The sequence below is a fragment of the Epinephelus lanceolatus genome, chromosome 23 (genome assembly GCF_041903045.1).
Source record: "Epinephelus lanceolatus isolate andai-2023 chromosome 23, ASM4190304v1, whole genome shotgun sequence".
Taxonomy (NCBI): Eukaryota; Metazoa; Chordata; class Actinopteri; order Perciformes; family Serranidae; genus Epinephelus; species Epinephelus lanceolatus.
Window position 1 is genome coordinate 27,869,116 of NC_135756.1, and position 12,928 is coordinate 27,882,043.

Genomic DNA, 12,928 nt, shown 5'->3' on the forward strand with positions numbered 1-12,928 from the left:
CAAAACCATTTCAGGTGACTACCTCTTGAAGCTCATGGAGAGAATGCCAAGAGTGTGCAAAGCAGTAATCAGAGCAAAGGGTGGCTATTTTGAAGAAACTAGAATATAAAACATGTTTTCAGTTATTTCACCTTTTTTTGTTAAGTACATAACTCCACATGTGTTCATTCATAGTTTTGATGCCTTCAGTGAGAATCTACAATGTAGTAGTCATAGTCATGAAAATAAAGAAAACGCATTGAATGAGAAAGTGTGTCCAAACTTTTGGCCTGTACTGTATATTGATATGTACGATTCAGACAATACTGTTTATATCCATATAGGGTCAGGTTGCATTACATAATGCATGCCAGTGTGCATCTCTCCTCTCTCACACTCCACACAACTCCACCCCACTCATTCACTCACTCACTCACTCACTCACTCACTCACTCACTCACTCACAGTTTCTCCATTAACACTCAGAGAGACACAGAGCTGCTCCTCTGTTTAATCTGGCAGTTAATCAGTCTGCATTGTGACATCAGTCTATATGTGGCACGTGCTACGCTAAATCAGTCTATGAGATGAATAAATGACCACAGTAGTACATGTGCAGAACAGCACTGCATAGGCCTGTCACGATAACAAGTTTTGCTGGGCAATTGATTGCGTCAGAAATTCTTGCGATAAGCAATAATGTTGCGTAATATTGTGCTTTTAAGACCATTTTTATTATTGTTGTAATTTTGCTGTTTTAGACTATTTTTTAAACTTACATAATGATAATAAAGGCATATTGATGCAAGTACACCCTTTTAAAGAGAAATAAACATTTATTTAACAAGAATATTTAGGAATGCAAAAAAGAACATTTCAATATCTGAAATAACACGTAAAAATATCGAAATAAATAAATAAATACAAAAAAAAAATCGACTGTCAGTCTCTCACTCTCAGGTGTGCAGTTAAGTTGGTCGTATTCACTCTTTTTGTTGAGATGGTTTTAAAACAAACCCGGCATACCGGCTCGTCCAAATTACTGGGCTCCCCTCTGTCATTTGGTTTAAATCCAAAACACTCCCACATAGGGGCCGTGGCATTTGTTTCTCTTATGCTCAACTCTCTGTTTTTTCTCTGCCTCGTTTACCCCTCACGAAGATCGCACTGTGTGTGTGTGTAGCCCATAGCCCCGTCTCCCTGACAGAGACAAAGACACTTGATCACAAGAGCTTTTCCTCCTTTCATTACGCTAATGAACCAACTCACCTGGCTGCCAGACAATGCACGGCAGTGAGCGCTCTTGTCGTCTAGTCTCTTTGTTGGAGAGAGACGAGGAAAACAAACACACATGAATATGGCAATTAATCGTGGCTGGAAAAGTTACCGTCTCCCTTTAAATTTACCGTACAATTAACCAACTTACCGCATATCGCGACAGGCCTAGCGCTGCGCTGCATGTGTGGGAGACAGCTGCTCGATTGTGTCAGATGAGCACTTGTTTGCTAGTTTGTGTGTGAGGTAGATCATGGTTTCATTAATTCCTAGTCATCAGTCTCGCTCCTTTCCTCCCTCAGCCGCTCTGGTGATGCTCTGTGCATAAATAAGATTAATAGCCTAAATAAATAAAAAGATTTAAATCATTTCCCAGCACTAGATTCATTTTAAAGACCATAGAAAACAAATTTTTATCTCCCGCCACAAAGATTTTGTCTTGTTTCGGACAACATGGATTTAGGCCTACTTGATACTTCTATACTGATAAAGTTTTGTGTCCTGTGCTGCAAACCTCTAAACCTCTGTAGCTCCAGTGCTGTGTGCAGAAAGTTAATGTACAGCCCTGCTATTTATTTTTCACAATATTTTTAATTTACATGTTGTGTGGCTGCAGATTTTCAAACAGAAAAAAAACCCTGTCTTTGCATTTTATTCTGATCACAGTCTGTTTTTATTAAAGTGCTTGTGACATCTCAGATGTGGCTTTGACTCGCAACTGAACATGTAGCCCACCTAGTAGAAAATACTGAGATATATACAGTACAGGCCAAAAGTTTGGACACACCTTCTCATTCAATGTGTTTTCTTTATTTTCATGACTATTTACATTGTAGATTCTCACTGAAGGCATCAAAACTATGAATGAACACATGTGGAGTTATGTACTTAACAAAAAAAGGTGAAATAACTGAAAACATGTTTTATATTCTAGTTTCTTCAAAATAGCCACCCTTTGCTCTGATTACTGCTTTGCACACTCTTGGCATTCTCTCCATGAGCTTCAAGAGGTAGTCACCTGAAATGGTTTTCCAACAGTCTTGAAGGAGTTCCCAGAGGTGTTTAGCACTTGTTGGCCCCTTTGCCTTCACTCTGCGGTCCAGCTCACCCCAAACCATCTCGATTGGGTTCAGGTCCGGTGACTGTGGAGGCCAGGTCATCTGCCGCAGCACTCCATCACTCTCCTTCTTGGTCAAATAGCCCTTACACAGCCTGGAGGTGTGTTTGGGGTCATTGTCCTGTTGAAAAATAAATGATGGTCCAACTAAAGGCAAACCGGATGGGATGGCATGTCGCTGCAGGATGCTGTGGTAGCCATGCTGGTTCAGTGTGCCTTCAATTTTGAATAAATCCCCAACAGTGTCACCAGCAAAACACCCCCACACCATCACACCTCCTCCCCCATGCTTCACAGTGGGAACCAGGCATGTGGAATCCATCCGTTCACCTTTTCTGCGTCTCACAAAGACACGGCGGTTGGAACCAAAGATCTCAAATTTGGACTCATCAGACCAAAGCACAGATTTCCACTGGTCTAATGTCCATTTCTTGTGTTTCTTGGCCCAAACAAATCTCTTCTGCTTGTTGCCTCTCCTTAGCAGTGGTTTCCTAGCAGCTATTTGACCATGAAGGCCTGATTCGTGCAGTCTCCTCTTAACAGTTGTTCTAGAGATGGGTCTGCTGCTAGAACTCTGTGTGGCATTCATCTGGTCTCTGATCTGAGCTGCTGTTAACTTGCGATTTCTGAGGCTGGTGACTCGGATGAACTTATCCTCAGAAGCAGAGGTGACTCTTGGTCTTCCTTTCCTGGGTCGGTCCTCATGTGTGCCAGTTTCGTTGTAGCGCTTGATGGTTTTTGCGACTCCACTTGGGGACACATTTCAAGTTTTTGCAATTTTCCGGACTGACTGACCTTCATTTCTTAAAGTAATGATGGCCACTCGTTTTTCTTAAGTTAGCTGATTGGTTCTTGCCATAATATGAATTTTAACAGTTGTCCAATAGGGCTGTCGGCTGTGTATTAACCTGACTTCTGCACAACACAACTGATGGTCCCAACCCCATTGATAAAGCAAGAAATTCCACTAATTAACCCTGATAAGGCACACCTGTGAAGTGGAAACCATTTCAGGTGACTACCTCTTGAAGCTCATGGAGAGAATGCCAAGAGTGTGCAAAGCAGTAATCAGAGCAAAGGGTGGCTATTTTGAAGAAACTAGAATATAAAACATGTTTTCAGTTATTTCACCTTTTTTTGTTAAGTACATAACTCCACATGTGTTCATTCATAGTTTTGATGCCTTCAGTGAGAATCTACAATGTAAATAGTCATGAAAATAAAGAAAACGCATTGAATGAGAAGGTGTGTCCAAACTTTTGGCCTGTACTGTATATATATAGCGTGTATCGACGTTCAGCCTGAACATACGGAGATGCGCAGATGATGAAAATGAGCACTTCACGGAACATAGTCTCGTCAGGTAACTCAGTCAAAGGTTGCACCAGAGCAACAGGCACTGGAGTGTACTCCTTTAAAGGGACAGAGACATTCCCTTGAGACAGTGACAAGGCCAAAATGATTAAAGAGAGGGTTTGTTATTTCTATACGTTAATATTTTGTTAAGTAAACATTATAGAGCTATTGAGTTGTCAGGGACATATACCGGATTGATTTTTAATAACTTTAAAGTACTTGAAGTGTGCACTGTGCAGCTGTCCTATCTAGGACAATAGATTCAAATTGGCAGATACTCAATATTAAATCACTCAGATTGGGATCAGGGGCAAGAAAATTTGATCGGGACATCCCTAATTAAATTTAAACATTTTCTATGCCAAAAAAATAATTCAGTTCTTCCTCCTGAATATAATTCATGTCAGAGTGGAAACGATTGTAAAACATTTAGACAATTGTTTCGTCTTTTAAGCTCTTTTAATTCACTTTAAAGCTGCAGATGGCTCCTTCCTGCCCGGTGGACAGAAGACCTTTCACTAATGTTTACAGATGGGACGGGAATCTCAGCTGTGTGCAGGTCAGTCTGCGCTCTACCTGTGTTTTCTCTGATCTGAAATCGCAGATCAAGCAATCTTAAAAACCTACTCGCAAGTGTCAGCTGAGGTGTTAAATGATGTGATTTTGATGCAACATTCTGTCTGTTTTAAGGTTCCTGTGAGGAAACGAGCGACTCAGCCTGAAGCTGAGAGCTGCTGCTGTAGAAACCCCGAACAAAAAGTCTGTCTCAAGTAAGTATCAGCCAGTTTTTTATTACAGGATCATAAGGTTAGCACTGAAGTCTCAAAGGTCTTAACAGAGATTAGAGGAAATACTTAATGTGATCTACTTAATCATTAATCAGGGAGAAGTGATGTAGTATCATCAAATTCCATGTTTGTCTGGAGTTTTTTTTACTTTGAAGTCAACTCGAGATCAATTTATTTCATTTTCAGAAGTAAGCCTGCAAGAAGACCAAGACGGCAAAAGGCGGAAAGGACGGCAGACGCCAAAACAAAAGGACTTGTGAGGAAATGTACGTTAACACTCCTCTTCCTCCAGAAATATCACAACCTGCTCACATTTTGTCAGCAAGGTCTAACAGACTGTAAATGTCTCCTCCAGGTAACGATGATGACCCCTCCTCACTGAGCAGGAAAAAGGTGTTGTTCATTGTCTCATGTTCACGTTTCAGAGTAATGTTAATGTACTTATCTTTGTGGTTTCGTCTCATCAGCGTTGTGTGTATGTTCTCCAGGTGAGAGGAACAGAGTGCTGCACTTGGTCACCGTCTTCCTGTGTCTCATTAACGACAGCATCAACTCAGGACATGTAAGTCAGGCCTCCTTGTATGATGAGTTATGTTATGATGAATTACAGCCAATACAGTATTACAGTGGCAGTGTAGAGCTAGTTTCCAGTATTTTATCTTACCGAGGAGAGTTCAGTAGCCCAGTTAACAGAGAGCGCAGTGGGTTAGAGGAGCAGTGCATTTATAGAAAGCCCCCTGCTGGAGTGCAGGGCACATTACTTCAAGTGGTCTGATTATTTTTTTCCTTAGAGCTTCATAGCAATTGTAAGTGTGTTTCCTATCAGTGTTGAAGATTAACCCTTTGGGCCCTAGGCCTTTTTGGGGTTATTTTTTTACTGCCTTTACTTTTAAGCTTATATCACAGTCGTTATAAAGGCTACATACACATGCTATATCTTGTTTTGTTTTTTTTATTTTTTTCAGGACAGTCTGGGCTATCCAGATTTGGCGTCATTTCATGTCCATCTATGTGCCTGTATTTTATATAAATTTTTATATCAATGAAAAAAAAAATCTGTGTGACTAAATTCTTACATTTTTACATGTATCTCAGCATAGCAAGTTGGAAGTTGACATATTCTGCCATATATGAAGAGGGGAGACTCTCTGGAATATGGCAATATAAGAACCACGATGCTGGGACATTCTGTCACTTCACAGCTGTCCAAAACATGTGGTTTGTGCCAGGCGGACATGATTGCCAGTATTTTTTCAATATTGCAAGAAATTCCATTGACTCATTCACAAGTCAAAAATGTGTTTTATCTGAAAGAAACATGCAATATTTACATCTAAGATAATAGAAAAATAGTAATAATATTATTCCTCACTATATTAAGTGACTGATAACGAGATCTGTATAATGGATTATAAAGACATTTTTTTTTTGTTTTTTTTTTTATTTTGTAGACAATCAATCTGTATTTATAGCGTGATGGGATGACAGCACAATGATGTGTGTGGTCCTGTGCTTTCATGTGATATTCGTGGCATTTCTGTGCGAGCCTGCATTCGCGAGTAATCCATCAAAGAGTATTGTGTATGCAAAGCTGTATGAAAGCTCTGTTATACATAATTTTAGTGTAACTTTATCATTGTTTTTCCTTGTGAAAACATTGGACTACAAGTGCTTGGTCTTGTCGGAATACTACGCTTCCGCTGTTTCACGTGATGTGAGTGGCTTCTCGCTATGACGCATGATTGCGGAGAAGAACAGGTGTGAATTTGGACGCACTCTGCGTCATTTGGGCCCATAGGGTTAAGTAACCAGATTAAAGGTTTTTACACGCCATGGGTGATTTTTCTTTTTCTTTTTCTTTTATTATTTTGCTTGTCAGTATAATTTATCCTGCCTGTTTTCAATGAGTGGAGCACTAATTTTGAACTAAATTTAAAGTATTCTATTAATTGTGCAGCTGTAGCACATAGCAGATCCACTCCTTCTGTTCTTATCTTTCACAATAAAAGTTCTTATCTTTCACAATAAAACTTACTCAAAGCTTTTCACTTAAACAAAAATTGATAAAATAGCTTACATTATAGTAAGCTATACTAACTAACTACAACTTAAACATAAATTGGCATTGCTGCCAGTCAGTCTATTCACATCCAAACCTGTTGCATCCTGTTGGAAATTTGCATTGCTGCTGGTATAGTTTTAAATCACAGGTGAGCATTTTGCATTTAAGTGTTGTTTATGTGTCAAAATAAGTGTGTGTAAAAGTCTTAAATCTGCAGTGACGTATTCAGGAGTGATGTCAGAGACTTTTACAGATACAGTGTGAGTGGTTCAGCATTAACATTTGGAAGTACTTCATCACTAATTCTTGTCCTGTTGTCATCCTGCTGCAGTGTGGAGCCTGTGTGGGTGACAGAGGACATACCATATGACACGTGGTCCCAACAGTGCAAACCCCAGGCGCAAGACTGTCCGTGGCTTTCTCCTGCTGCTCCCATCCCTGCTAGCGGCACCTCCAGGTACTGAAATCCCAACTGAACACTTCCATTGTTTTGTTTTTCCCCTGTTGCTGCTTTAAGTTATCATTCCAAGGCAGTTGTCTCCTTTATGTCCAGTTTAATCTAAGCAGAAATAAAACAGGCATAGAGAGACACATACAAAATATTAATTACACCAACAGCAGGAAACCATTAAGAGATGGACAGTCTTTCTTGCTTTGAGAGCCAGATGGAACAAAATAAAGGCTGCACTGTTGACTCTTTCTTCATAGGCATCTAGACTGCAACTAAAATGGTCGCATATGCAACCATTTTTTGTAGGCATTTGACTTAAAATTTCACGTGGTTGCATTAGTGTGAGTGCACGATGCGGACTGAAGTCTCTAACATTGATAAAGTGACAGCTGACTCATTAGTGGGTCATCAGCAGTGATATACATCTATCGCAAGAAATATCTATCGTCAGTGCACCACATTTTTATAAACTTGATTAAAAAGGTCACATTTCTCCCTGCGTTCAGATGGCGCCTTACTCCATCTTCCTCTCTTTGCAGATCTAGTACTCATACAACCAAAGTAACTACTATTATTAGGCTACTATCGGCAGAATCTTAGTGTAAGAAATTGTGATGTTACAGATTCAGTATTATCTGCTGCCTTATGATAATTACACAAGTAAGCAGACAAATGAGTTATCCTGTCACAAGGACTTTAATTGCAGTTGTGATTGCACAGCAAAGCGAAGGACATTTTTCACATTATTGTGACTGAAGTCATTAAGGATTATAGATGAACATTTTTGCAATGACTATGCAGTTGTCATAAATTGTAATCAAATCCATTAAACATGACTATTTAGTCACATAATTAATACATAGCACCATTCCTTGCTTTTATCAAACCTAACAGAGTGTGTATGGTTCAACTTTGTCAGAGGCTACAAAAGTATTGCATAAGCAATATGAAATACACTTCAAGGTAACCTGTGGAGTTTCAGAGCTGTACCAGTGCTATGGTTTCACACTATTTCACCGATATACAGGTAGAGCTAGTGTTGTCACGATACCAAAATCTTTGTTTCGGTACCAATACCAATATGAATTTCGATACTCTTCGGTACTTTTCCTAAGGAAAAGTCCTTTTGGATACAAACCTTTAGATCAATAAATAGTAGGGGTGTAATGGTACCAAAAAATTCATGGTTCGGTAAGTACCTCGGTACGGACGTAACGGTTTGGTAACTCAAATGTTCCACCAAGTTTGTGTTGTCTCGTGTTGTCTCCCTTTGCGAGGCAGACTTTCTCTTGTCTTTTTTCACGTGCGCCAGCTGTGAATGTTGATACAGGTGTTGTCATACACACCACTTGTGCAATCTGTGCTCCAATAGGAACAAGAAAGACGTTTGTGTGCATAAATGAGTAAAATAAATTAACTAAATTAATGAATTGAATCAGTTTCAAAGTACTGGTATTTTCCAAATGCAGTATAGTACCGTTTGGAATACTAGTACCGCGGTACTATTTTAGTAGCGGTATACAGTGCAACACTAGGTAGAGCTAATTTTCCAAGAACAATGCGTCATCAAAGACAAGGAAGAAGAAGCTAGCAAACACCTCAACTTTTAAAATGTTCAAAAACAACTGGCTACAGGATACACACAAGGAAGAGTTCTGTTTAAACTCACTGTCACTTACCAAAATGCATTTTTACAAGACACCTGCACAAGGCAGGGGTAAGACTGTTTCATTGGGCCCATACAAGCAACAAGCTCCTCCTACCTCCGTACGAGGCAAAATGAGGCGAGCAGTGTGTCCCAAAGGTAGAATGAAACCTCGCCCGTGGGCAAAGCTAATTTTATCTGTGCAAATTTTCTCTCATTCAGCACCACCAACCTGTTGTGTTGTGCTCTGCTTCTGTTTGACCAGTAGAAAGGCGTAACAAAATCAAATTGTTGATGAAGATGTGAGTGCTGTGCTGAGTTCAGGGTGACCTTTTAAAAACTATGGTAGTTGCAAATATGATGCTAATAGAACCTGTCTGCAGTGTTGTTACCATCAACATGTTTCACCATGGTATAAAGTAAAACCAGTATTCCAGCACATCTCTGTACAGTATGTGTTAAGGCTCTAACGGTTTGTGTAATGATGCCGAACCGTCTCAGTTCAGTGCACACAGACTATATAGTGTATACATTGATGTGCATAATGCGGAACCAACGTTCACAAGCTCAAGTTCCGCCCGAAAACTTTTAGCTGTATGTAATAAGCAACAGGTGCTAAGGGTTTGCACAATATGGAATTGAAGTGTGAGTCAGTCCCACCATAGCGAGCACAAATCAAACACTGGAGCTGAAAGACCTGCCTGTGGGTTTCCAGTCAGCTATAACAGCAGCAGAGAGAGAGTTGGGTGTCAGACGAGGATGGTGTGTTGCTGTTGCTCCACATTGTAGTGTCTGTAAATGGGAACACAGTCAGCATGTTAACACACATTTGACGACATCACCCAGTTGTGCTGACCACTGGGATGGGGTAATACATATCGGAGGATAACTGTGTTCAAGCAGCCTTTCGACACAAAAGCAGAAAGGGATAAAACAATTTCTAAAGCAGCTGGCATTTACATTGGCATATAACTAAGGTGGAAATAATTGTAACACTCCTACTAATGCACAAGTTTTATTGTTTATCGTTCTAATTTTGGTATTTTCAATTTCAAATCATAAGAGATCAGTTTTATAGACAGCCAATTTGACAGTGACGTTACTGCGTGTTTCTCTTTTGGCGTTGACATAAGTTTAACAGATTGTATGTTATCTTTGAGGGTAATTTTTTTGCGTTTGTATATTGTTTGTTTTACAGGCAGAATTTCCATCCCACTGGTTGGAGCCACAGCCCATTTCCATCTCCTTTCACCTCCAGTTCACTGTTTGGCCCTGGTCATTTCGGTGAGTCTTGTCTGGCGGGTTTAGAATCAGTTTATTTTTAATTTTTAAAATTAAAATCAAGGTTTATTATATGATAAACTGAGGTACATGTAACATTAACACTTGTTTTTTGTTGGCAGCTAAATGTATATGTGGAGAATAAATGGTAGTAGTGAACAGTTAAACACAGAAATTGACGCTAGATGACTTGATAGACTTTTTAATAATGCATGATTACAAGGTTTAGCAGCTTAACTTTTCTATAATTACTTTATTCTTATCGGGCCTTGCTTTTTTTTTGTTTCTCACAGTGTTTCAGGGTGTTGTCTGCGCCATCACATGTCCCAAAGGAGGAGAGAAGAGAGGCGGTAAAGCTTCAACCTCCAAAGCTCCCACCAAAGAAGCCAAGTCTCTACCATCCAGGCGATCTGGACGCAACAGCAGATCCCAGGAAGAGGCTCCTGCAGCTGAGCCAGCATCACCGCCACAGTCCAGTTCATCAGACTCTGAATCCCCCACAGGCCAGTCCACCAAGCCAGGCAAGGCTTCTCAGGCTCCGGCCAAGCGGAAGGGCAAACAGGTAACAAATCGGAAGGCCAGTGGGAAACGGAAAGCCCCAACCAGGAAAAAAAAATCACCGGAAGTTGTTTGCAGCCCGGCAGCAAGTGAGGAGGAGGAGGAAGAGGAAGAAGGTGATGGATGTGACAACGTGGAGAAGAAGGAGGAGGAGGAGGAGGAGGAGGAGGAGGAAGACAAAACTGATCAGGAACTGGATTTGAACAACACAGAGCCACAGCAGTCTGATGCTGAAGGAAGCCTCAAAGACCAGGACGGGTTCACCTCCGCTGATGATCGAGGAGATGCTGAACCCTTGAGTAATGATGTGGGACAGGACAGTGACGAGACTCAGGAACAATCTAATGAACATGAACTGAAACTAGATGAGGGGGACGATGACCTGTCTTCTTGTCCCTCAGACTCGGCTCCTAAAAGCCCTGGTTCATGCTCTGAGGGTGACCAGAGCAAGAAGGAGGAGGAGGAGCCTGCAAGTCCTGTTTCCTCTGGAGAAAAGGACTGTGACAAAAGGACTTCACCGTCACCGTCTGATTCTGAGAATGCTCTGATGGACAACCTCATGTCTCCACACTGTGATGAGCAGGCTGAGCACAACGATGACATGGATGTTTGTGCAGAGTCAGAACACGGCAACAATGAAGATTCTTTAAAGGACGTGATGACTGAATCATGTGAGAATTCTCAGCAACCAGCTTCGCCCTCTGCTGGAGAGTCGGAGGATAATTCAGCTGTCCCAGAATCTAAAGCCTCTGAGGACGCTGAAATAAAAATGCCTGGATCAGAGGAGCCTTCAGATGTTGACAGTCCTGGGGTAGGAACCAAGGGTGACAGTCCATCCAAAGACGACAGTCCATCCAACTGTGACAGTCCATCCAAGGATGAAAGTCTACCCAAGGAGGATGGTCCATTCAGGGATGACAATGAAGTTGTCCCCATGGACTGCAGTTCGCCTACGAGTGAGCATGGTAACAGTCCCATTGTGGTACTACCAAAGGAGAGCGCTGCTCCAGATGCTGCCGAACTCGCTGCTTCTGCAAGCCAAGTCGCCAAGGACGAGAGCTCCAAGGACCAACAGGAGAGAGAAAGGAGCCAAGAGAGGAAGAATGGCAGGCAGCGGCGCTCTCGCTTCCACTCCCCAACCTCTACCTGGTCACCTAAGAGGGACTCCAAGCGAGAACCATCAAGACACTCACGCTCACGATCTAGAGAACGTGACAGCAGCCCGCCCTCTCGTCGCTCGTCCCGAGCTCGCAGCAGAGAAAGAGACAGGGACCGGGACAGTGAGAGAGACTATTCTAGGAGGGAACGTAGTCGCGAGAGGAGAAGGAGGCGATCCAGGAGTCGCTCTAGGTCCAGGTCACGTTCTCGGTCTCGGTCTAGATCACGATCCAGAACAAGATCATACAGACGAGGGCCCAGCCCGGAACGGCCAGCCTCCAGAGAGCAGTCTCCCCAGAGGAAGGAGCGCAGGGGAGGCTGGAGGTCCGGGCAGGGGAGTGGGTCTGGTGGTGAGGGACGGAGGCATCACGGAGGCGCTGGCCGCTTTGAAAATGGTGTGCCTACAGAAAGTTCCCCTGAACGCCAGGCCTGGTCAGAAAATCCAGACTGGGTTGTAGAAAAGAGTCGAAGTGATGCTGACAGCAAGACCCGGGACTTTGGCTTTAGTGGTGGCTCACGATGGGCAGATCGCAACAGTGGCGGGAACAGAGGAGAACCACGGGGCCGTGGGGGGCGTGGAGGGTTTGAGCGCGGTCGGGGCACTGGGCGGGGTGGAGGCAACCGTAGCTTCTACAACCAGCAGGAAGAAACTGCTGACAACCGCTGGCAGCCTAGAAGCAACTTCTCAGGTACAGGTAACAATTCAGGGAATGACGCGTACAGCCGCTTCAATGAAAACCGGGGCGGTGGGCGGAGGAAAGAGCCAGAGTCAGCAGAGTCTATGCTTGACCGGTCGGGCTGGTCATCAGCATCCAGCTGGGCTGTCAGGAGGACATTACCTGCAGATGTTCAGGATTATTACTCCAAGAGGGAGAGAGGAGGACCAGGAGGCTGGAACCGACAGGAGGAGGAGCAGCTGGCGGGAGCAGCAGGTCATAATCCTGTAACTGTCTCTGTGTCTCTGTACAGTTTTTTTTTTCATTGCTCCAAAAACATCACTGCTTGAGGAAATGGAGATGATTAACAGAAAGTAATGAATCAGCCAAATTTTTCTCTAAAGTACGAGCAGTATTGATGGTTGGGATTAATGCTTGCTTAGAGGCAAGCGGAGGAAGATAATGTTAGTGCTGTAGTTGGCACCAGGACCTTAACTGTGAACAGACACAAAGCAAAACCTACCCTCAGCTACCTGAGTGTCATTACATTTGTGATGAATGGGCAATTTCTTTGAAGTTTTTAATTTATTCCTGTGAAAGTC

The 12,928-nt window shown here is 42.5% G+C and overlaps 1 protein-coding gene across 1 annotated transcript in view; it reads left to right on the forward strand.

Moving 5' to 3' along the window:
• scaf11 (SR-related CTD-associated factor 11) overlaps positions 1-12,928 on the forward strand; it is a 29,485-nt gene that overhangs the window by 10,504 nt on the left and 6,053 nt on the right. The window contains exons 4-11 of the mRNA XM_033614897.2: positions 4,203-4,286; positions 4,418-4,497; positions 4,702-4,781; positions 4,871-4,908; positions 5,004-5,077; positions 6,909-7,034; positions 9,872-9,957; positions 10,248-12,602. Coding sequence (XP_033470788.2) covers positions 4,203-4,286; positions 4,418-4,497; positions 4,702-4,781; positions 4,871-4,908; positions 5,004-5,077; positions 6,909-7,034; positions 9,872-9,957; positions 10,248-12,602 — 2,923 coding nt within the window. The remainder of the gene's footprint in view (positions 1-4,202; positions 4,287-4,417; positions 4,498-4,701; positions 4,782-4,870; positions 4,909-5,003; positions 5,078-6,908; positions 7,035-9,871; positions 9,958-10,247; positions 12,603-12,928) is intronic.